The 26,394-nt window shown below is 43.6% G+C and overlaps 1 protein-coding gene across 1 annotated transcript in view; it reads right to left on the reverse strand.

The window, feature by feature from the left end:
• SLX9 (SLX9 ribosome biogenesis factor) overlaps window positions 1–26,394 on the reverse strand; it is a 70,819-nt gene that overhangs the window by 35,466 nt on the left and 8,959 nt on the right. The window contains exons 3-4 of the mRNA XM_078782628.1: window positions 18,588–18,647; window positions 3,056–3,203 (exon numbers count right to left, since the gene is read on the reverse strand). Coding sequence (XP_078638754.1) covers window positions 3,056–3,203; window positions 18,588–18,647 — 208 coding nt within the window. The remainder of the gene's footprint in view (window positions 1–3,055; window positions 3,204–18,587; window positions 18,648–26,394) is intronic.

Below are 26,394 nucleotides of genomic sequence, written 5' to 3' on the forward strand. Positions count from 1 at the left end.
AAATTAGAAAGAGATGAAAGCCTGCTTGTCATCATTAAACCAAAATTAGAAAGAGATGAAAGCCTGCTTGTCGTCATTAAACCAAAATTAGAAAGAGATGAAAGCCTGCTTGTCATCATTAAACCAAAATTAGAAAGATGAAAGCCTGTTTGTCCTCATTAAACCAAAATTACAAAGAGATGAAAGCCTGCTTGTCATCATTAAACCAAAATTAGAAAGACGAAAGCCTGTTTGTCCTCATTAAACCAAAATTAGAAAGAGATGAAAGCCTGCTTGTCATCATTAAACCAAAATTAGAAAGATGAAAGCCTGCTTGTCGTCATTAAACCAAAATTAGAAAGAGATGAAAGCCTGCTTGTCATCATTAAACCAAAATTAGAAAGATGAAAGCCTGCTTGTCGTCATTAAACCAAAATTAGAAAGAGATGAAAGCCTGCTTGTCATCATTAAACCAAAATTAGAAAGATGAAAGCCTGCTTGTCGTCATTAAACCAAAATTAGAAAGAGATGAAAGCCTGCTTGTCATCATTAAACCAAAATTAGAAAGATGAAAGCCTGCTTGTCGTCATTAAACCAAAATTAGAAAGAGATGAAAGCCTGCTTGTCATCATTAAACCAAAATTAGAAAGAGATGAAAGCCTGCTCGTCATCATTAAACCAAAATTAGAAAGAGATGAAAGCCTGCTTGTCATCATTAAACCAAAATTACAAAGAGATGAAAGCCTGCTTGTCATCATTAAACCAAAATTAGAAAGAGATGAAAGCATGCTTGTCGTCATTAAACCAAAATTAGAAAGATGAAAGCCTGCTTGTCATCATTAAACCAAAACTAGAAAGATGAAAGCCTGCTTGTCATCATTAAACCAAAATTAGAAAGAGATGAAAGCCTGCTTGTCATCATTAAACCAAAATTAGAAAGATGAAAGCCTGCTTGTCATCATTAAACCAAAATTAGAAAGAGATGAAAGCCTGCTTGTCATCATTAAACCAAAATTAGAAAGAGATGAAAGCCTGCTTGTCATCATTAAACCAAAATTAGAAAGAGATGAAAGCCTGCTTGTCATCATTAAACCAAAATTACAAAGAGATGAAAGCCTGCTTGTCATCATTAAACCAAAATTAGAAAGAGATGAAAGCCTGCTTGTCGTCATTAAACCAAAATTAGAAAGATGAAAGCCTGCTTGTCATCATTAAACCAAAATTAGAAAGAGATGAAAGCCTGCTTGTCATCATTAAACCAAAATTAGAAAGAGATGAAAGCCTGCTTGTCGTCATTAAACCAAAATTAGAAAGATGAAAGCCTGCTTGTCGTCATTAAACCAAAATTAGAAAGAGATGAAAGCCTGCTTGTCATCATTAAACCAAAATTAGAAAGATGAAAGCCTGCTTGTCGTCATTAAACCAAAATTAGAAAGAGATGAAAGCCTGCTTGTCGTCATTAAACCAAAATTAGAAAGAGATGAAAGCCTGCTTGTCATCATTAAACCAAAATTAGAAAGAGATGAAAGCCTGCTTGTCATCATTAAACCAAAATTAGAAAGAGATGAAAGCCTGCTTGTCCTCATTAAACCAAAATTAGAAAGAGATGAAAGCCTGCTTGTCGTCATTAAACCAAAATTAGAAAGATGAAAGCCTGCTTGTCGTCATTAAACCAAAATTAGAAAGAGATGAAAGCCTGCTTGTCATCATTAAACCAAAATTAGAAAGATGAAAGCCTGCTTGTCGTCATTAAGCCAAAATTAGAAAGAGATGAAAGCCTGCTTGTCATCATTAAACCAAAATTAGAAAGAGATGAAAGCATGCTTGTCGTCATTAAACCAAAATTAGAAAGATGAAAGCCTGCTTGTCATCATTAAACCAAAATTAGAAAGAGATGAAAGCCTGCTTGTCGTCATTAAACCAAAATTAGAAAGATGAAAGCCTGCTTGTCGTCATTAAGCCAAAATTAGCAAGAGATGAAAGCCTGCTTGTCGTCATTAAACCAAAATTAGAAAGAGATGAAAGCCTGCTTGTCATCATTAAACCAAAATTAGAAAGATGAAAGCCTGCTTGTCGTCATTAAACCAAAATAAGAAAGATTAAAGCCTGCTTGTCGTCATTAAACCAAAATTAGAAAGATGAAAGCCTGCTTGTCATCATTAAACCAAAATTAGAAAGATGAAAGCCTGCTTGTCGTCATTAAACCAAAATAAGAAAGATGAAAGCCTGCTTGTCGTCATTAAACCAAAATTAGAAAGATGAAAGCCTGCTTGTCGTCATTAAACCAAAATTAGAAAGATGAAAGCCTGCTTGTCATCATTAAGCCAAAATTAGAAAGATGAAAGCCTGCTTGTCATCATTAAACCAAAATTAGAAAGATGAAAGCCTGCTTGTCGTCATTAAGCCAAAATTAGAAAGAGATGAAAGCCTGCTTGTCGTCATTAAGCCAAAATTAGAAAGAGATGAAAGCCTGCTTGTCATCATTAAACCAAAATAAGAAAGATGAAAGCCTGCTTGTCCTCATTAAACCAAAATTAGAAAGAGATGAAAGCCTGCTTGTCGTCATTAAGCCAAAATTAGAAAGAGATGAAAGCCTGCTTGTCATCATTAAGCCAAAATTAGAAAGAGATGAAAGCCTGCTTGTCGTCATTAAACCAAAATTAGAAAGAGATGAAAGCCTGCTTGTCCTCATTAAACCAAAATTCGAAAGATGAAAGCCTGCTTATCATCATTAAACCAAAATTAGAAAGAGATGAAAGCCTGCTTGTCGTCATTAAACCAAAATTAGAAAGAGATGAAAGCCTGCTTGTCCTCATTAAACCAAAATTCGAAAGATGAAAGCCTGCTTGTCATCATTAAGCCAAAATTAGAAAGAGATGAAAGCCTGCTTGTCGTCATTAAACCAAAATTAGAAAGAGATGAAAGCCTGCTTGTCCTCATTAAACCAAAATTCGAAAGATGAAAGCCTGCTTGTCCTCATTAAACCAAAATTAGAAAGAGAGTTATCACTGCTTTTACCTTAAATATTGGGGCAGGTATTTTACCACTGAAAATGTTAAAACTCCAGGTTACTTACCTTCTTTTTAGCTCGTCTGTAATTTCAAACAAACTTTCCAGTTCAGGCAATGCTTGCACCAATGGCTGTAAGTCACCGATGATGGCAGTGCTTTTGCGGCGGCGTGCAGCGACCTGATCTTCAAATAAACGGTTCCCGGCCTCCAGCTCTGCAGCAAGGAAAAAAATCTATCATTTATACAAGATAAGCTTATTCAATTAAAAAGATCAACTGTCGATGTCAAGGAAATTCACATGAATGACCATATATAGTCTCAAAGACTATGTTGCAATATGACAAGACAAGTTGACATTTGCAAAAAAAAAAGAAAAAAAAAAAGACTTTTAAACAATTGCCAAAAGTGTGGTGGAATTCCAGGTTTTCCTTGGCAATGCAAAAGACAAAAGTGAAAAGGAAACATTGTGATAACAATGATCAACAAGCACGACGCTCTTCGACGTCACGACGTTGAACGATATGACTCCGCCCACATTATTACATCATTATAATACTTGTACCAAGTTTGCTTTAAATCGATTCAGCTGTTCTCAAGTTATCACATTTTTACCTGACATGACCTCTGACCTTTGACCTCAGGCCAACAAAATCTAATCAGATAATATTTAAATCATAATACATATCTGTACCAAGTTTGAATTAGATCACTTCAGCCATTCTCAAGTTATAGACCAATTACAGATTTGATCTTTGACCCCAAATCTAATCAGTTAATCTTTACATCATTGTACATAGACATCATTATACAATAGACTTCCGGTCCCTCGGGCGACGAGACTTGCTTCGATCTCTCCACGGCATCAAAGTTTGAGTGTTTTCCCGTTCGTGTCTTTGTCAAATTTCCACTGGGTATTTTGTTGTGTATGTGTTATTGTGTTTCTATTTGGTTTGGTTTTGTAGTTGTTGCTAATTTGAATGTAATTTGTCGTTTTTTTGTTCGCGTCTCGTGCGCAGCCTGGTCTCTCCAGGCTCCCCCCCCCCCCCCCCCCACCCCCGTCAGTGTTTTGTGAATATGGGTTCTTTCCTCATAGTATTTGCTTGTTTCTTTGATTTTCTTTTCTCCCCTACCTCTCACGAACATCTTACCCTTGTTGTCCAGCGTTTTGAAAACAGAACAAACAAATAAACAACAAAAAAACTCTATATTAATTCTTCCTCTCCTCCCGGACACGTGCTTGTTCGCTCTCCTCCTCGTCTCGACTTGTGCCCCGCCCCCTATATCTCGTTTTTTCTTCCACCTCTGCTCCTGCTTTCTCAAATCCACGTTCACACAGAGACTTTTCCAGATTGTTTTTCATGGTTTTGTTTAAATATTATTTAAATATGTTTATAAACCGCAGCCGTGATGCTGACGCCCCCCCCCCCCCCCCCCACCCGCCCAGAATTTCCATGTTTTAAACGTTTCCCAGTGTGTACCCTGGATAGATAGAGGTACACCGTATCCCTGCGTGTCGTAAGAGACACTAAGAGGGTTGGCGTCAGGAAAGGCATCCGGCCATAAAAACATTGCCTCAAAAAGAGAACCATGACAATTACAACGACGTATAATAATAATAATAATAATAATAATAATAATAACTAGAACTGCCCACTTTAAAACTGCTGGCAGTGATGACCGGTTTACTCGCACCCACTTTTGATGCAACCCCACTGTTGATACAACCCCACTTTTGATACAACACCCACTTGTGATACAACCCCACTTTCATTTGGACATGCTTTGACACAACCCCCTTGGATACAACCCCGACACACACACACACACACACACACACACACACATCCCCCCCTACCCCCTCCCACACCCCTCCCCCCACATCGCACACCAACCCCCCCTCCACATACACAAACACTCCCCACCCCCCACCACTACACACAACACACACACACACACACACACACACACAAACACATCACACACACACACACACACACACACACACAACACAACAACACACACCCACACACAAACACCCCCACACCCCTCCCTCCACTACACCCACACATATCCACACAAACGCACATCCCCCTTCCACCCACCCCGCCCCTCCCCCACATACACACACACAAACACACACACACATCTCTACACCCCCCCCCCCACCCCAACACACACACACATGCACACACAAATCCCCCCACCCCTAACACACACAAACACACGCACACATCCCCCCTACCCCCACCACACCCTCCCCCCATACGCACACCCCTCTAAACACACACACACCCACACACACACACACATCACACACACACACACACACACACTACACCCCCCCACCCCTAACACACACACAAACACACGCATACATCCCCCCACCCCCAACACACTCACACACATGCACACACACAACACACACACAATACACACACACATCCCCCCACCCTAACCCCCCACCACACCCCTCCCCCCAAACACACACACCAACCCCCCCCCCCACCTACACACACACACATCCCTCCACCCCCACACACACACACATCCCCCCTACACACACACACACATACACCCCACCCCCAACACACACACACACACACACACACACACACACACACACACACACACACACACACACACACACACATATCCACACACACACACAAACACGACGCACACACACTCCCCCCACACGCACACACATATCCAGACAAATGCACAACCCCCTCCCCCCACCCCCAAGACACATCCCACACACACATCCCCTGACACACACCCCCACACCCCCCCCCCCCCACACACACACACACACATCCCCCCACACACACACATTCCCCCTACCCCCCACCCACATACACACACAAACACATGCACACGTCCTCCCACCCCCACCACACACACACACACACACACACACACACACACACACACACACACACAACACACACACACACACACACACACACACACACACACACACACACAACATATCCCCCCAACCCCTAACACACACACATGCACACCCCCCCCCCCCAACCCCAACACACACACACACCACACACACACACACACACACACACACACACACACACACACACACACACACACACACACACATACCCCCCCCCCCACCCCTAACACACACACAAACACATGCACACATCCCCCACCCCCCCCCAACCCTAACACACATGCACACACACACAAACACCCGCACACCCCTCCCCCCACACGCACACACACACCCCCCCTACACACACACACGCTTATTTTTCAAGATATGCAGGTTGCAAGGTCAGACATATATATGGTGGCGGCCATCTTGGATTTGACGTGGCGACCCCAATTTTCAATAGCGTTCTTCCTTATGCCTAGATACACCCACGCACCAAATTAGAAGTTGGTCTTTGCTTATTTTTTCAAGATATTCCGCTCACAAAGTTCAGACATAGATATGGTGGTGGCCATCTTGGATTTTGACGTGGCGACCCCAATTTACGATAGCGTTCTTCCTTATGCCTAGATACACCCACACAACCAAATTAGAAGTTGGTGCTTTGCTTATTTTTCAAGATATTCCGCTCACAAGGTTCAGACATATATATATGGTGGCGGCCATCTTGAATTTTGACGTGGCGACCACCAATTTTCGATAGCGTTCTTCCTTGTGCCTAGGTACACCCACACACCAAATTAGACGTTGCTACTTCGCTTATTTTTCAGGATATGCAGGTTGCAAGGTCAGACATATATACGGTGGGGCCATCTTGGATTTTGACGTGGCGACCCAATTTTCGATAGCGTTCTTCCTTGTGCCTAGATACACCCACACACCAAATTAGAAGTTGCTACTTTGCTTATTTTTCAAGATATGCAGGTTGCAAGGTTCAGACATACATGGTGGCGGCCATCTTGGATTTTGCAGTGGCGACCCAATTTTCAATAGCTGGCGCATGCGCAGATGGGTTGCACTGCGATGCCACTGAAAAGCGACTGAGAAAACCACGCATGCGCAGATCGCGGACATGATTCATTTCGATTTCTATCTTTATTTAATTTCCGAAAAGACGTCTGCATTCGAAAATCGCGTGATGACGTCACGACGTAAATGCATTTCTTCATATAACTTCAGATCGGCTGGATGGATTTTGACGAAATAAACGGCATCGTGTAGGGCATTTATTTGCGCAAATTTCAAGACCAATTACGACCATGACAGCCATTTCCTTCTCGCACAGCACCAAACATTCTAATGCGTCAATCCCGCCAACCCTGCGCATGCGCAGGTGGTGCAACGAAGCACTTAAACGCTGAAAACATCGCGCATGCGCAAATGGTAGCGCTGGAGCGCAAGGTCACGTGTGGACGCGTACGTAATATGTGGATGGATGTTTGCACATGCGCAAATGGGCCACTGTATTTTCGTGTATTACGTACGCGCTTTGATGGGCTTACTTTCAGTGACATACGATCGAGTTAAAAATAGTCAGAATTTGAGCAAATCTGTTTCATTCGTTTGTTAATATGCCTCATCTATTGACAAATCTACAATTAAATTTTTTTTTGAAGTTCAAATGACCGCGGGAGATCGCGTTATCGTGAGCACGTTCTGGAAAGACAAAATGGTGCGTTTCTTCTTCTTCTTTCAACAATAAAGACTTATAGCTTCGCGACCGTACATCCAATCATCTTGAAAGTTTGCACACTTGTTTCGCTTGATGAGAGCCACATTGCATTAAAAATTCAAGTCGATCCATGCAGTGGTTCAAGAGTTACAAGCTTTTTAAAATTTAAACTTCCATTATTTATTGCGGCCAAACCATGTGACTTATCAAAACGTCTCAAGTAACGATGAAACATCCCCCCATGAGGAACATTTGTGTAAAGTTTCCACTCGATATCTCCACAAATTATGGAGGTGATTCCATTTCTCGTTTGAAATTTTAAAACGTCATAACTCTGAAACCACGTGTCGGATGACGTCGTGCTCGCTGACTTTTTTGTTCGTCATGGGTATGCGAATATGCATGCCAAGTTTGGGCTTGATCCGTTCAGCCGTTGCGGAGAAAAAGGGTTTTTTGTGTTTTTTCACGGAAAACAAGATGGCGGCCGAACCATGTGACGTATGACTTCGAAAATTTTTGCATTCTGAGTTTTTTTTAACTAAGCATCTGGGAAAAAAAATCCCATTTTCGGGGGAGAAAAATTGTGTTTGACGAATTCTAACCTCTTAACGTTAGCATTTTTGATATACTCAATACACATGTTTTTTGTTCCCATTGCAGAGTTCTTTAGAATGAGCCATTTCACAAATTTTTCCATTGAGCCGTTTCGGAGATACAGAGGGGCAAAGTTGAAGGTGTTTTACAAGATGGCGCCCATACCACGTGACCTATGACGTCATCATTAGCATTAAAAAATTCTACGAGCCTAGCCGATCATTTGATGAAAATTTCCTGTCAATCCGACCAGCGGTTGCTGAGAAACTTAATTATGAAGTTTTCGGAGGTGCAAAATAGGGTGGAAGAATAATAATAATAAGAAAAACTCTAGCAGTAATAATGGGTTACTCTCCATTTCATGGAGAGTAAACCTAATAAAGGAGTCTTATATAGCCCCATCAAGCAGAGTAAACTACCCTCATGGCGCTTTACATTATCATGCGAACGCAAACACACCGCACACACACACACACAAACATACACACACAACAGACACACCTTCACGCTTGCCCTATTCCTCTCCCTCCGCATTCAAAACCCACAGATGTGTACTCCCCATCCTCCTCCCCTCCCTCCCCCACACATGTACACAGACATACTCTCGATCTCTGTCCCACCTCAAACCAAAGGGAAAACAGGACTTAGACTTTGAAAGACTTGTGAAACAGATAGGTTTTTAGGGAGGTTTAAAGGCAGGAAGAGAGTCAACATGTCGAACAGAGGAAGACAAGTCATTCCAGAGCAGAGGTGCAGCAAAGGAAAAGGATTTCTCGCCAAACGACTTGGTGCTGGTGCGCGGCGGCTCTAAGGTCATAGAGTCGTCGCTTGAACGAAGCCGTCGCCGAGGTTCATAGAGAGTGAGCAAATCGGAGAGAGAGTGAGGTCCCGTTCCACACAATGATTTATAACATAGTGTTTAAATTTTGTGATGCACACGAGCAGAGACAGGCAGCCAGTGTGGGCAGGGTACAGCCCGAAGTGGAGATCGGTTTCTGAGGTTTGGGACATGGAATGTAGGGACAATGACAGGGAGATCAGGAGAAGTGGTGGAAGTATTGGTCAGAAGAAGAGTGGACATATGTTGTGTGCAAGAGACGAGATGGAAGGGAAGTGGTGTGAGAATGGTGAAGGGTAGGCAGGGGCAGAAATACAAGTTTATGTGGCAAGGGTGCCTGGAGGGCGTGAATGGTGTTGGTGTCCTGTTTTCTGAGGAGTTTGTAGACAGTGTGGTGAGTGTGACTAGAGTGAGTGATAGGTTGATGATGGTGAAAATGATGATTGGAAAGCTCTTGGTGAACGTCATCTCGGGGTATGCTCCGCAGGTTGGTCGAAGCGATGAAGAGAAGGACAAGTTCTGGTGTGCGATAGAGAAGCTGATGGAAAACGTGAAAGATGAGGAAGTTGTTGTGGTAGGAGGAGACCTAAATGGACATGTCGGAAGGAGTATGGATGGTTTTGAGGGAGTTCATGGGGGTTACGGATATGGTGTGAGAAATGGAGAAGGTGAAAGGATTTTGGAGTTTGCTGATGGAGCTGATTTGTTGATTTGTAATATGCAGTTCCAGAAAGAGGATAATAAGCTTGTTACATACACATCAGGTGGGTCGACGACAACCGTTGACTTCCTGATGGTGCGTAGGCGAGATAGGGGGCACCTCTGGGACACAAAGGTGATCCCGGGGGAGGAGGCTGTTTCACAGCACCACTGGGTTGTCTGCGACATAAGGGTGAAAGGTGCGAGGAGACCTCGGCGCGTGAAGTCCCAACCGAGAATGAAGGTGTGGAGGTTGAAAGAGGTGACAGTGAGGGAGGCATTAAAAGAGAGGCTGAGTAGGGTCGAGGATGATGTGGTTGAGCTTAAAAGTGGTTGGATGTCAATGAAAGCTAGTCTGTTGGGAGCCGTTGGTGAGGTATGTGGATGGACAAAAGGACCACCGAGGCACTCAGAAACATGGTGGTGGGATGATGAAGTTGGAAAGAGGATTGACGAGAACAGGAAGACGTTCAAGGAGTGGCAGAAGTCGAAGGGTACGGGAGCAGAAACAGCAGAGCATGAAAGTTATAAGGCAGCCAGGAAGGCTGCAAAGAAAGAGGTAGCAAAGGCGCAGGAGACATGCAGGAAAATGTTCGGAGAACGCTTGGATTCGGAAGAGGGTCAGAAAGCAGTATTCAGGATTGCAAAGCAGATAGCGAAAGAGGTGTGATGCGATGGGGGTGAGTTGCTTGAAGGATGAAGTGGGACAAATCGTTGTCGACCCAGATGGGATTAAAGGAAGATGGAAAAGATATATGGAAATGCTGTTGAATACAGAGAATGAATGGGATGGCAACATGGAGAGTAACCCAGTTTTAGGTCCGGCAGAGAAGATAACTGAGAAGGAAGTTGAGGAAGCGATAAAAGCAATGAAGGGTAGAAAAGCGGGAGGGCCGACGGGAGTTGTGGGAGATATGTTGAAGGCAGCAGGAAGTTGGGGTGTGAAGAGAATGACAGAGATCTGTAATCTGGTGGTGAAAGCAGGCCGCATTCCAGTGGTTTGGGAACTGAGTACCATCGTCCCTCTATACAAGGGGAAAGGTGACCCTCTGGAGTGTGGCTCGTACTGAGCGATAAAGTTATTGGAGCATGGAATGAAGGCATTGGAAAGGGTGTTGGAGAGGAGGATAAGGAAGAAGGTGAAGATCGACGAAATGCAGTTTGGATTTATGCCAGGAAGAGGAACGACAGACGCGCTTTTCATTGTGAGGCAGTTGCAGGAGAAGTACATGGAGAAGAGGAAGAAGTTGTTTCTTGGGTTTGTTGATCTGGAGAAATCATTCGATAGGGTTCCACGCAAAGTATTGACATGGGCATTGAGGAAGTTAGGAGTGGAGGAATGGTTGATCAGAGTAGTAATGGCAATGTACAAAAGAGTGCGCACAGCTGTAAGGACGAAGGACGGGAACAGTGGTGAGTTTGAGGTGAAGGTGGGAGTGCATCAGGGGTCGGTACTAAGTCCACTACTATTTGTAGCTGTGATGGAGGTGCTGGCTCAGAACGTAAAGGAGGGTTTACCGTGGGAGTTGTTGTATGCAGATGATCTGGTGTTGATTGCAGAAAGTATGGATGGACTGAAGGAAAAGATGAACAAGTGGAAGGATTGTATTGAGACAAAAGGTCTGAAGGTGAATATCGGAAAGACGAAGGTGATGGCAAGTGGTAAAGCATGTGGTGAGGTGGAAAGAACTGGGAAGTGGCCCTGTGCTGTGTGTAGGAAGGGTGTCGGAGTGAACTCCATTCAATGTACAATGTGCGCTGAGTGGGTTCATCAAAAATGTAGTGGTCTGAGAGGGTCATTAACCAGTGTGGCAGCTACATTCAAATGTAAGGTGTGCACAGAGGGAGCTGCAGATGGAGGAAATGTTGAGTTGGATCTTGGAGACGGCGTGAAGCTGGAAGGTGTGAAAACATTTTGCTACCTCGGAGACATGCTGAATGGAGAAGGTGGATCAGACTCGGCAACGGTTGTTGCTTGAGTGAGATGTGCATGGAAGAAGTTTCGGGAACTGAGTGGCGTGCTGATGATGAGGGGAGTGTCGTTGAAGCTGAAGGGAAAGGTGTATGCTGCATGTGTGAGAAGTGTTATGATTTATGGGAGCAAGACATGGATAATGAACGTAGAGCAGCAACGAAGGTTGGAAAGGTTTCATCTCCTCTTCCTGTTCAGGCTGGAGTTCCCCAAGATAGTGTTCTGGGTCCTGTGCTTTTTCTGGTCTTCATCAATGATCTCTCTGACTCTCTTGAAAATCCTCTCTATCTCTTTGCTGACGACTCTACTCTCTGTTGCTCCATTCCTCATCCCTCAGATCGGCAGTCTGCAGCCTCCTCACTCTCTGCAGACCTGGACAAAATCACAGACTGGTCAAACAAGTGGAACATGTCTTTCAATCCTGACAAATCTCACACTCTTACAATGTCTCTCCGAAAGGACCGACTGGACAACCCTCCCATCTACTTTCTCAACAATCCTCTCCAAGAAGTTCTGTCGCTCAAGCTTTTGGGTCTCACTATCTGCCATGATCTTTCTTGGGAAAACCACATTTCCAAGCTGGCCTCCAAAGCCAGTCACCGACTGGGCATCCTCCGTCGTGCGAAGTCCTTCCTTGGCACACCTGAGCTCCTCACCACATACAAGGCTTTCATCCGCAGCTCAATGGAATACTGTTCCCCCCTCTGGGCTGGTGCTCCTGCCTCACACCTTGCTCGGCTTCACGCTGTTGAGGCCAAAGCTTTCAGAATCATTGGAATCTCCTGCGATGTAGTCAACACCGAGGGCCTTTCACTCACTCACCGCAGGCAGGTTGGTGGTCTTTCTGTCTTCTACCGACTCCTCTCAGGCCTTGCTCCCCCAGCTCTCTCTGTGCTCTGTCCCCCCAATATTCCTTCAGGTCGCACAAGATCTGCCTGCAACCCTCTTATGGTTAAACTGCCAAAGTCTAGGCTCTCTGCTCACCTTCACTCTTTCATTCCCCTTTTCTCCCGCCTCTGGAACAAACTCCCCCACTCCCTTCAATCCCACTCCTCCCTCCAGGTCTTTAAAACAGCTGTTCACCACCATCTCTTATCTTCCCCCATCAATAACCTTGATCTTTTCTACCCCCGGTAATTCACCCCAGAGTCCTTGCAGTGTTCATATGTTTTATTCCTCTCCCACCTCCCCCCAAGTCCTCCTGATGTCCCTGCTCTCAAATGTTGTGTTTGTGTCCTTCCCCCTCTTCCCCCTCTCTTTTGTGTCCTTCCCCCTCTCTCCCCATCTTGTCTGCCGCTCCCCTTGTTTTTTGTGTTTTGTGTGTCGGTTTGTCTTTTTGTGTGATTAATGTTAGCTCTTTCACGAGCCTCGATCTTGTATACAACAAAAAAAAAAAAAAAAAAAAAGGGTGGAAATGCGAATGGTTCGACGGATGTGCGGAGTATCGTTGAGAGAGAGGAAGACAAATGATGAATTGTGAAAGATGATGGGAATAGAGCCTGTGATTGATGCTGTGAAGAGGAACAGGTTGAGATGGTTTGGTCATGTGTTGAGGAAGGATGAAAGTGACTGGTTGAGAAGAGTGATGGAAATGAATGTAGAAGGAAGTAGAGGACGGGGAAGACCGAGAAAGACTTGGCTGAAGATGGTGGAAGAAGAAATGCGGGCAAGGGGGTTAACAAGGAGAGATGCAGAAAATAGGGCAAAATGGAGAAGATTGTCATGGGGACCGCAAGGCTAAACCCCCGCTCTAGTAGGGAAAATGGCCTTTAAAATGCCTGTTGTTGTTGTTGTTGTTTATATCATTATACATACCTGTACCAAGGTTGAATTAGATCACTTCAGCCATTCTCAAGTTGTATACCTATTACCTTTTTATTCAGTCAGGAAATATTTGAAGCTGTTCTACCATTTTCATAGTCTCAGATTAGTTCAATCTCCAAGGTGAAACCAATCGCAAAAGGCAAAAAGAAGTTCCTACAACAAATGAGGTGAAAGATGATGAACGGCACCTCAACCACGAGGTTTCTAAACCGCAACAACAAATGAGATTAAAGATGATGAACGGCACCACAACTACAAGATTTCTAAACCCCAACAACAAATGAGGTTAAAGATGATGAACGGCACCTCAACCACGAGGTTTCTAAACCCCAACAACAAATGAGGTTAAAGATGATGAACGGTTCCACAACTACAAGATTTCTAAACCCCAACAACAAATGAGGTTAAAGATGATGAACGGCACCTCAACCACGAGGTTTCTAAACCGCAACAACAAATGAGGTTAAAGATGATGAACGGTTCCACAACTACAAGATTTCTAAACCGCAACAACAAATGAGATTAAAGATGATGAACGGCACCACAACTACAAGATTTCTAAACCCCAACAACAAATGAGGTTAAAGATGATGAACGGCACCACAACTACAAGATTTCTAAACCCCAACAACAAATGAGGTTAAAGATGATGAACGGCACCACAACTACAAGATTTCTAAACCCCAACAACAAATGAGGTTAAAGATGATGAACGGCACCACAACTACAAGATTTCTAAACCCCAACAAAAAATGAGGTTAAAGATGATGAACGGCACCTCAACTACGAGGTTTCGAAACCGCAACAACAAATGAGGTGAAAGATGATGAACGGTACCACAACTACGAGGTTTCTAAACCCTGAAAAACAAATGAGGTGAAAGATGATGAACGGTACCACAACTACGAGGTTTCTAAACCCTGAAAAACAAATGAGGTGAAAGATGATGAACGGTACCACAACTACAAGATTTCTAAACCCCAACAACAAATGAGGTTAAAGATGATGAACGGCACCACAACTACGAGGTTTCTAAACCCCAACAACAAATGAGGTTAAAGATGATGAACGGCACCTCAACTACGAGGTTTCTAAACCTCAACAACAAATGAGGTTAAAGATGATGAACGGCACCTCAACTACGAGGTTTCTAAACCCCAACAACAAATGAGGTTAAAGATGATGAACGGCACCTCAACTACGAGGTTTCTAAACCCCAACAACAAATGAGGTTAAAGATGATGAACGGCACCACAACTACGAGGTTTCTAAACCCCAACAACAAATGAGGTTAAAGATGATGAACGGCACCTCAACTATGAGGTTTCTAAACCCCAACAACAAATGTGGTTAAAGATGATGAACGGCACCACAACTACGAGGTTTCTAAACCCCAACAACAAATGAGGTTAAAGATGATGAACGGCACCACAACTATGAGGTTTCTAAACCCCAACAACAAATGAGGTTAAAGATGATGAACGGCACCACAACTACGAGGTTTCTAAACCCCAACAACAAATGAGGTTAAAGATGATGAACGGCACCACAACTACGAGGTTTCTAAACCCCAACAACAAATGAGGTTAAAGATGATGAACGGCACCTCAACTATGAGGTTTCTAAACCCCAACAACAAATGAGGTTAAAGATGATGAACGGCACCACAACTATGAGGTTTCTAAACCCCAACAACAAATGAGGTTAAAGATGATGAACGGCACCACAACTACGAGGTTTCTAAACCCCAACAACAAATGAGGTTAAAGATGATGAGCGGCACCACAACTACGAGGTTTCTAAACCCGAACAACAAATGAGGTTAAAGATGATGAGTGGCACCACAACTCCGATGTTTCTAAATAAATTGATTACACCAAATGAATTCAGGCCAATTTCCGATGGACACAAATTGAAAGCAGATCTCATTTCAGTCGTTGCATCGAGTGCAATGAAACATGTGACGTAATGTTTTCACATGTAATTCATAACTTGGAATAATTTATAACTTCACAAAAATAATATCCATTATGCAAAGTCTATGTACGTATGAAAAAAAGATTTACGTCAAGAATGCGTTCTGGAAAAGTGCAACTTAAATCAAAACAACTTAAATCAAAACAACTTAAATCAAAACAACTTAAATCAAAACAACTTAAATCAAAACAACTTAAATCAAAACAACTTAAATCAAAACAACTTAAATCAAAACAACTTAAATCAAATACATTTTTCCGATAAGGAATACGGTAAAGGAAAGGGATAACATTGGGAGGGAGGGGTGTGAGGGGAGGAAGTTAACATGGGAATTTTCACCTACGATATTACCTTGTTGGCTAAAAGAGAGATCATTTAACACTCATTCTAACACATATTTTGTCAGTAAAATTAGAAATTAAATAATTTTCTTGAACCACAGAGGTGGCCACAATGTCTTGTCACCCCCTTGTGAATATTGCTGCATTGCCTTTTGTCACATTAGCCGACAACACTGAAGGGTTCTATGAGTTATACCTCATGCGTTTGCAGTACTTTTACTGTATTACACATTTTACAGCATATTACACAAGCCTCAAGTGTCCGACGGATCTGTTTGTGCTCAAGCATCGTCATTACAGAGAAAAAGATTTGCGCCATGTTGTGTGGGACAATTTCCGGAGGATTTGTGGGGTGATATATCACCGCTTCATTTGGTCATCAGTAGTTTTGTAGAGCTGCTGTGCAACAATCTCTAATGAAGCCCCAAAGACAATGCCACAATTTTTACAAGGGGTGACAAAGACATTGTGGCCACTCACGCGGTGCAGTAGAGTAAAACGGTGTAAACTAGAACGGCACTCGGTAGGGCGCACACCTCCGCCGGGCTGAACAGTTTATGTTTTGTATCCCAATGATAGGCCGGATCTGGATTCAGACCTGAACCAAAATCTATTTGGCTTGTTCTCCACCGAACCAACTCGTCCACCAAGTCTAGTCATAACTGGTCCGTAACTTTTTTTTAATATATATATCGTTATTCACCTGATCTCTCAATGGTGAATAATCACTTAAAAATTAAATAATTCTCGTATCCGAATCCACATTCAGATCTTCACCAAAATCGAATTGATTAGTCCTCGTCACACACACAACCGGTCCACCAGTTTCGTCCAATTACGTCCATAACGTTTTGAGATATCCTGCTACGTATCGTTTTTGGCCCGATCTCCCAATGGTGAAGAATCACGTAAAAAAATAAATATATACTAGCCGGATCCGATTCCAGGTTGTTACCAAAATCTAATCATTTCGTCCTTGTCACATACACTGCTGCAAAGGCAGAATAAAGTCTTCTTCTTCTTTAAGGCATCCACTAAGGCCAAACAAAAAAATATTCATGTTTAGCGTGCCGCCCGGTTCCTTTTTAGAGGCCGCCTCCTTTTTTTTTTTTTTTTTTTTTTTTTTGGACAGACCAGAAACATGAGAGAATACTGGGAATCATAAAGAAACTTTGGCTATATTGAGAGTAATACTCTATTAATAATTTTTTATAACAATTTATAATTAAAGATTAACCACAAGTTTTGCCCCATAGCAAAACAAATTTGATTGAAACAATGCAAATGCAAATTTTGAACATAGCCTCTCTATCAGCTTTCTGTCAGATTCAACAACAGATAAAATCAAATACATGCAATGGATGAGAAACTTTTGTTTTGTTAGTAGGAATAAACACAGAACTGGAAGGTATTTTAGTATTTAAAATTCAAAAAGTAAACAAAAAGTAGAGTACATGTAGCTTTACCATGTTAGGAAGAAGATATGGTTGAGAAATAATGAAATATAATGTAAAATGCATTTAGATACATTATTGTATTGTAATAATAAAATAGGTAAGATATTGTTTGCAAATCTCATCTTGAATTTTTCTGTATACCTGTATAAAGACACAAAAGAAAACAAAGTACAGGATGCAAATATATGAAATGGTCTCTTTTACTAGTCTTTTATTAATATGTTACTCAGTGCATGTTGTATTTTGTCAACACAGATCGTCAAGACCCAAACATTCTACATGTATTTCAAATCTAAAGAAACAAAAAAACAGGCGACCATCTTGGGAAAAATGAGCCTGGCAGCCATTTTTGAAAAAAAAAGAAAGAAAAAAAGGTGCCTCCTCGTCCTTTTTTTCAAAAAGGCAGGACGCTAAACATGTTTTTTTTTTTTTGGCCTTATCGTAGTAACATCAGAAGAAGAATAAAGTAGAGAACACTTTACATCGAAGTTGCATCATTCAATTCACGTGCTTAGGCTTTTCCGAAGCCAATTTTCCTGAGCCGCCCGGTCAATGGAATTTGAAGTGAATCGACAGTGGAGGAAACGTTTCCACATTTTACGTGGACAATCGAATAAAGAATTTGAATATGAAGAGCATTCATGGTGGCGTCGCGTCTGACTGCAGTGCCATCCAATCGGTCTAAATTTACATTCTGTACTGGAATATTACGAACAGGACGACAGGTACAGCATGACATGGGCCTGGTGCACAGATTGCAGGAATGTTCTTCCATCCGCAAAGGTTGCCCTTGGCGGCACGCACACCGGCACAGCGCAGCCACGCACGCTTTGTCCTTCTCACATGGTAATTTAAGTGTGATGGAGGTTAAATACAATTGGTGAGTGAAATGGTATTGGTTTTTATTTTTTTGATCTTTTTATTTTTTGATCTTTACACTTTTAAGGTCTGGCAACACCGCAGCTCGGTTTGCCGCGTTGAGGTTGAAGTGTGAGGTAGGACTGTACAAAACCTCCGTCGCACGTTAATGCCGACACGTCTTGATGTTTGGCTGTGTGCGGGCCTGCAAGCTTCAAAACGTTAACGATCTCAACGTCTCGGCAAGAGACTGGGCGGCTCAGGAGAAGTAAAAGCCAAAGCACGTGGCTTGAACGACGTAACTTCGATGTAAAGAGATGCAATTCAAAGCTTGGGTACCCAGTGATCGATGACGCAAATCACAGTATCCCTGTATTTGTAACTTCCTGGGTACAGTATACACACTTACTTTGTAAAAACCTCTCATGTCTGAGCTTCCTTTTCTCTTTCTTCGGTATCTGGTTCTGAACTGAAAAAACAAGAATTCCACAGTTACAAATGTAATGAAAATGCAACCAATGAGGATCAAAAAGTTATCGGCCAAACTTACTGACAAAACATGCATGTGTCGGCTGTTTATCCAATTTGCAAAATCTCCAAGCAATTGCAAAATCCCTTTGGTGGCACAAATAAGCAGAATCAAAAATATCACAGAATCTCAGGACAACAATAAATTTGCGACAACAATAAATTTGCTACAACACAAATAAATTTGCTGCAACACAAATAAATTTGCTGCAACACAAATAAATTTGCTGCAACACAAATAAATTTGCTGCAACACAAATAAATTTGCTGCAACACAAATAAATTTGCTGCAACACAAATAAATTTGCTGCAACACAAATAAATTTGCTGCAACACAAATAAATTTGCTGCAACACAAAATTTTTTGCTGCAACACAAATAAATTTGCTACAAAACAAATAAATTTGCTGCAACACAAATAAATTTGCTGCAACACAAATAAATTTGCTGCAACACAAATAAATTTGCTACAACACAAATAAATTTGCTACAACACAAATAAATTTGCTACAACACAAATAAATTTGCTGCAACACAAATAAATTTGCTGCAACACAAATAAATTTGCTGCAACACAAATAAATTTGCTGCAACACAAATAAATTTGCTGCAACACAAATAAATTTGCTGCAACACAAATAAATTTGCTGCAACACAAATACATTTGCTGCAACACAAATAAATTTGCTGCAACACAAATAAATTTGCTGCAACACAAATAAATTTGCTGCAACACAAATAAATTTGCTGCAACACAAATAAATTTGCTGCAACACAAATAAATTAGCTGCAACACAAATAAATTTGCTACAACACAAATAAATTTGCTGCAACACAAATAAATTTGCTGCAACACAAATAAATTTGCTGCAACACAAATAAATTTGCTGCAACACAAATAAATTTGCTGCAACACAAATAAATTTGCTGCAACACAAATAAATTTGCTGCAACACAAATACATTTGCTGCAACACAAATAAATTTGCTGCAACACAAATAAATTTGCTGCAACACAAATAAATTTGCTGCAACACAAATAAATTTGCTGCAACACAAATAAATTTGCTGCAACACAAATAAATTTGCTGCAACACAAATAAATTAGCTGCAACACAAATAAATTTGCTGCAACACAAATAAATTAGCTGCAACACATGAGTACATGAGTACATTTTTCTACCCCCGCTAATTTCACCCCAAATCCACTTTTTTGAAACACCAACTTCTTTCCTGGAGGTCCTTGGTGTCCTTGCGTTTTATACCTATACTGCCTCCCCCCAAGCCCTCTCCCTCCCACACATCTCCCGATGTCCCTGCTCTCAAATGTTGTGCTTGTGTGCCTCCCCTTCTCTCCTCATCTTGTCTACTGCTCCCCTTTTTATATACTTTGTTTGCTTGTTTGTTTGATTTGTTTGTTTGATAAATGTTAGCTCTTTCATGAGTCTCGATTCTGTATACAAAAAAAAAAAAAAAAAAAAAATGTTGCCGGGGTTCCAATACCATATGGAATACACTGTTTTAAGAATAAGGTTCAGCAACAACTTCTTATGGGACACCAACGATATGTGATAAATGTCAGATTTTTCTGCAATGTCCATCTCCCATAATTAATTTAATATATATATATATATATATTATAATTCCAAAACATCCATCCTGACTCTGTTCCTTGTGTGTGGCAAGCCAGGAAAAACCATCTTGTTTTTGTTAAGGCTGAATTTTCCAACCAGATCCCCTCCTTCAGGTTATGGTAGCTCCTTGTAAAGTCCATCTCTGGTACATTGTCCCGCTTTATCCCATCTCTCGCATCAAATGGTTCCACTGCAGACTCTGCTTGAGAATTTCTCAATTTGATGCAAGATGCTGCATCCAACACTCATCTTAGCTCCTTGTACCCAATACCTACTGGGCTTCGTGTCTTTCTTACCCAATAATTTGGAAAAGGTGTGTCCAGCCTTGGCCTTGCCTCGACAATCGGCATAGATGGCATTCATTTCCAGTCTTCTCAGTTCCTGCTCTGTTACTCTTGCTTCTCCTTTGTCTGTGCTGCTCAGTCTGTACTTTGGCTGCACTCAGTCCAACTGGATGTTGGCTAACATCATTCTCATTCACAAGAAGGGTATAAATACAGATTCTCTCCACTACATGGCAGTCATCTTGGTTCCAATTACGTTCAAGCAAAGTCGTGGAATCGCTGCCGAAATCAAACTTTGTGGATCTCTGAAAAATCCTAATTTCTGACCATTGATTGTTTGCTGGTCCCTCAACTGTGGACGTGTTGGTGCTTCTCTCACCAATGGTCAGAGGTCCAAAATCTCAAAAGGTCATTACCATCTCCCTCAACATATCTCAATCATTCAACACTGTTTAAACATCCTGCCCCAAGCTCACTGCCTGTGGCGATCCCAAACATCCTGCCCTAAGCTCACTGCCTGTGGCGACCCCAGACATCCTGCCCTAAGCTCACTGCCTGTGGCGATCCCAAACATCCTGCCCTAAGCTCACTGCCTGTGGCGACCCCAGACATCCTGCCCTAAGCTCACTGCCTGTGGCGATCCCAAACATCCTGCCCTAAGCTCACTGCCTGTGGCGATCCCAGACATCCTGCCCTAAGCTCACTGCCTGTGGCAATCCCAGACATCCTGCCCTAAGCTCACTGCCTGTGGCGATCCCAAACATCCTGCCCCAAGCTCACTGCCTGTGGCGATCCCAAACATCCTGCCCTAAGCTCACTTCCTGTGGCGATCCCAAACATCCTGCCCCAAGCTCACTGCCTGTGGCGATCCCAAACATCCTGCCCTAAGCTCACTTCCTATGGCGATCCCAAGCATTTCATGACTGCTTTTTTTTTTTTTTTTGGATACAAGATCGAGGCTCGTGAAAGAGCGAACATTAATCACACAGAAAGACAAACAGACAAACCGACACATAAAACAAATAACATCGGGAGCGGTAGACAAGATGGGGACAGAGGGGGAAGCACACAAACACAACATTTGAGAGCAGGGACCGAGAGACATGGAGACATCGAGAGATCTGTGGGAGGGAGAGGGCTTTTGGGGGGAGGCATGGGAAGGGGGGGGGGGGGGGTGGGAGAGGTATAAAACATATGGACACTCAGGACTTCCAGGAAAGAAGTTGGAATTTCAAACAAGGTGGATCTGGGGTGAATTAGTGGGGGTAGAAAAGATCAAGGTTTTGGATGGGGGAAGATAAGAGATGGTGGTGAACAGCTGTTTTAAAGACCTGGAGGGAGGAGTGCGATTGAAGGGAGTGGGGGAGTTTGTTCCAGAGGCGGGAGAAAAGAGGAATGAAAGAGTGAAGGCGAGCAGAGAGCCGAGATTTCGGCAGTTTAACCATCAGAGGGTTGCTGGCAGATCTTGTGCGACCTGTAGGAATATTTGGGGGACAGAGCACAGAGAGAGCTGGGGGAGCAAGGCCGGAGAGGAGTCGGTAGAAGACAGAAAGACCACCTACCTGCCTGCGGTGAGTGAGTGAAAGGCCCTCAGAGATAGCGTCATCGCGGGAGATTCCCATGATTCTGAACGCTTTGGTTTCGGAATGTAGGGCATAAGTGACACAGCTGCTTCCTGTCAGTGTTGTGCTATATGGCGTGCAATGTGTACCCATCTGGAAAGTAGAATATGGGGGTTTTCAGTGCATCAGAGAGCTTGTTTATGTATATCAGACAAGACTGGAATCATTGGAATCATTGAAATCATTGGAATCTCCCACGATGAAGCTATCTCTGAGGGCCTTTCACTCACTCACCGCAGGCAGGTAGGTGGCCTTTCTGTCTTCTACCGACTCCTCTCCGGCCTTGCTCCCCCAGCTCTCTCTGTGCTCTGTCCCCCAAATATTCCTACAGGTCGCACAAGATCTGCCAGCAACCCTCTGATGGTTAAACTGCCGAAATCTCGGCTCTCTGCTCACCTTCACTCTTTCATTCCTCTTTTCTCCCGCCTGTGGAACAAACTCCCACACTCCCTTCAATCCCTCTCCTCCCTCCAGGTCTTTAAAACAGCTGTTCACCACCATCTCTTATCTTCCCCCATCCATAACCTTGATCTTTTCTACCCCCACTAATTCACCCCAGATCCACCTTGTTTGAAATTCCAACTTCTTTCCTGGAAATCATGGCAGTGTCCATATGTTTATACCTCTCCCACCCCCCCCCCTTCACATACCTCCCCCCCTTCACATGCCTCCCCCCCAAAGCCCTCTCCCTCCCACAGATCTCTCGATGTCTCCATGTCTCTCGGTCCCTGCTCTCAAATATTGTGTTTGTGTCCTTCCCCCTCTCTCCCCATCTTGTCTACCGCTCCCGATGTTATTTGTTTTATGTGTCTGTTTGTCTTTCTGTGTGATTAATGTTCGCTCTTTCACGAGCCTCGATCTTGTATACAAAAAAAAAAAAAAAAAAAAAAAAAAAAAAAAAAAAAAAAAACAGCGTGAAGACGAGCTAGGTGTGAGGTAGTCTATGAGGGGTACTCATATGAGGTTCGGGTGACACCGTCACAATTTCGGTCTTCGAGGCCGGCCGATAGGCAAAGTGTGACCGGAAGGGACGAGGTTCTCCTGACCACGTGGCCCTTGACTTGGTTTGTCCGCACAATGTGGGTGCTTTCAGGATGAACTTTAGCCGGGGAGCGTTTGGGCACCCCAGTCTGATACTGCCGCCCACGCGCAGAACAACTTGTGAGTGCACGTGGGTCCCGGCGGTCCCACTGGCCTAGCGCTACCATGTTTAGACAGCGAACTCCGTCCCCGGGCACCGGCACCTACTCCCGGAAGTTTGAGAGATCAGCAGTGCCGGGCACGGTAGGACACCCGCGGAGCCCCGGCGGACCGGGGACGCGCGAGCCTATGCGTTAGCGTGCTACGGCGGAATCAACGGCTTCGGCCACGGCCGAGCCGATACTCTCACTCATATGAGGTACACCTATGAGGTGTGAGGTCTATGAGTCTACCAGCCCAGAGGGGAGAGCAGTACTCCATTGAGCTGCGGATGAAAGCCTTGTATGTGGTGAGGAGCTCAGGTGTGCCAAGGAAGGACTTCGCACGACGCAGGATGCCCAGTCGGCGACTGGCTTTGGAGGCCAGCTTGGAAATGTGGTTTTCCCAGGTAAGATCATGGCAGATAGTGAGACCCAAAAGCTTGAGTGACAGAACTTCTTGGAGAGGATTATTCAGAAAGTAGATGGGAGGGTTGTCCAGTCAGTCTTTTCGGAGAGACATCGTAAGAGTGTGAGATTTGTCAGGATTGAAAGACATGTTCCACTTGTTTGCCCAGTCTGTGATTTTGTCCAGGTCTGCAGAGAGTGAGGAATGTGGAAGGAATGTATGGAGACAAAAGGTCTGAAGGTGAATATCGGAAAGACGAAGGTGCCAGGAAGAGGAACGACAGACGCGCTCTTTATTGTGAGGCAGTTGCAGGAGAAGTACATGGAGAAGAGGAAGAAGTTGTTTCTTGGGTTTGTTGATCTGGAGAAAGTATTCGATAGGGTTCCATGTGAAGTAGTGACATGGCCATTGAGGAAGTTAGGAGTGGAGGAATGGTTGATCAGAGTAGTGATGGCAATGTACAAAAGAGCGCGCTCAGCTGTAAGGACGAAGGACGGGAACAGTGGTGAGTTTGAGGTGAAGGTGGGAGTGCATCAGGGGTCGGTACTAAGTCCACTACTATTTGTAGCTGTGATGGAGGTGCTGGCTCAGAACGTAAAGGAGGGTTTACCATGGGAGTTGTTGTATGCAGATGATCTGGTGTTGATGGTGGAAAGTATGGATGGATTGAAGGAGAAGATGAACAAGTGGAAGGAATGTATGGAGACAAAAGGTCTGAAGGTGAATATCGGAAAGACGAAGGTGATGGCAAGTGGTAAAGCATGTGGTGAGGTGGAAAGAACTGGGAAGTGGCCATCTGCTGTGTGTCGGAAAGGTGTCGGAGTGAACTCCATTCAATGTACAATGTGCGCTGAGTGGGTTCATCAAAAATGTAGTGGTTTGACAGGGTCATTAACCAGTGTGACAGCTACATTCAAATGTAAGGTGTGCACAGAGGGATCTGCAGATGGAGGAAATGTTGAGTTGGATCTTGGAGATGGCATGAAGCTGGAAGGTGTGAAAACATTTTGCTACCTCGGAGACATGCTGAATGGAGAAGGTGGATCAGACTCGGCAACGGTTGCTGGAGCGAGATGTGCATGGAAGAAGTTTCGGGAACTGAGTGGCGTGCTGATGAGGAGGGGAGTGTCGTTGAAGCTGAAGGGAAAGGTGTATGCTGCATGTGTGAGAAGTGTTATGATTTATGGGAGCGAGACATGGGTAATGAACGTAGAGCAGCAACGAAGGCTGGAAAGGGTGGAAATGCAAATGGTTCGGTGGATGGGTAGAGTATCGTTGAGAGAGAGGAAGACAAATGATGAATTGCGAAAGATGATGGGAATAGAGCCTGTGATTGATGCTGTCAAGAGGAACAGGTTGAGATGGTTTGGTCATGTGTTGAGGAAAGATGAAAGTAACTGGTTGAGAAGAGTGATGGAAATGAATGTAGAAGGAAGTAGAGGACGGGAAAGACCGAGAAAGACTTGGCTAAAGATGGTGGAAGAAGAAATGCGGGCAAGGAGGTTAACAAGGAGAGATGCAGAAAATAGGGCAAAATGGAGAAGATTGTCATGGGGACCGCAAGGCTAACCCCCGCTCTCGCAGGGAAAATGGCCTTAAAATGCATGTTGTTGTTGTTGTTTGCAGAGAGTGAGGAGGCTGCGGGCTGCCGATCTGAGGGTTGAGGTATGGAGCGGCAGAGAGTAGCGTCATCAGCAACGAGAAAGAGAGGATTTTCCAGAGTCGGAGAGATCAGTGATGAAGACCAGAAAAAGCACAGGGCCCAGAACACTGCGCTGAGGAACTCTAGCTTGGACAGGAAGGGGAGATGAGAGAAAATTTTAGAAAATTATGCATACATGGAGTTTTAATCACAAAGGGGGACGATGCACCACATTGACAAATATTTGGTAGCTGCGATATTCCAATTAGCTCGGGGAGGAGGGAGGCACTCTATGAGAGAGGGGGAGGGATTGGAGCTGATCAAGTGAGTTTTCGTTTTACTGGATCACGAGTGTGCTTTATTTATTTATCTTCCTGTTTTCCTGTCCGTCTATCGTTTTTCCTGGGATTCTCCATTTTTGTCAACCTGTGCGCCTTCTAATAAATTGTCATTCTGGAAGAACACGTTTCGTGTGGTGACCCGCCATTGTAGACAGAATACGAAAACCAATTTTGGTGCAGTTTTGGTAAATTATTGGGAGAGTTTAAAATAGGTAACATTCTCTTCAAGAGACTGGTGGAATTAAAATTTCCCTGGTGTTGGGCTCGCGGCTAGGGTGCCGGCTTAGGATCCTCGGATCCTGGGTTCGAATCCCGGTCGATCGCTGAATTAACGCCAGGGGGGTTGACTCAGCCTGCCATCCTTCCGAGGTCGGCTAATTGAGTACCAGTTCACTGGTAATTCCCTGTTTGTCGTTAAAGGCGGCAAAAAGGGTTGGCGGCAGGAAGGGCATCCGGCCGTAAAACATTGCTTCAAAAAGGGGACCAAAAAACAACAACCACGGTTCCCGAAAAAGGCCAACCCCCGCTTTGCGGGGAAAAATGGCCTCTAAAGGTGGTTATAACCAGGGGTTTCGCAGA

This window comes from Myxine glutinosa, chromosome 7, assembly GCF_964187855.1.
Source record: "Myxine glutinosa chromosome 7, kmMyxGlut1.1, whole genome shotgun sequence".
Taxonomy (NCBI): domain Eukaryota; kingdom Metazoa; phylum Chordata; class Myxini; order Myxiniformes; family Myxinidae; genus Myxine; species Myxine glutinosa.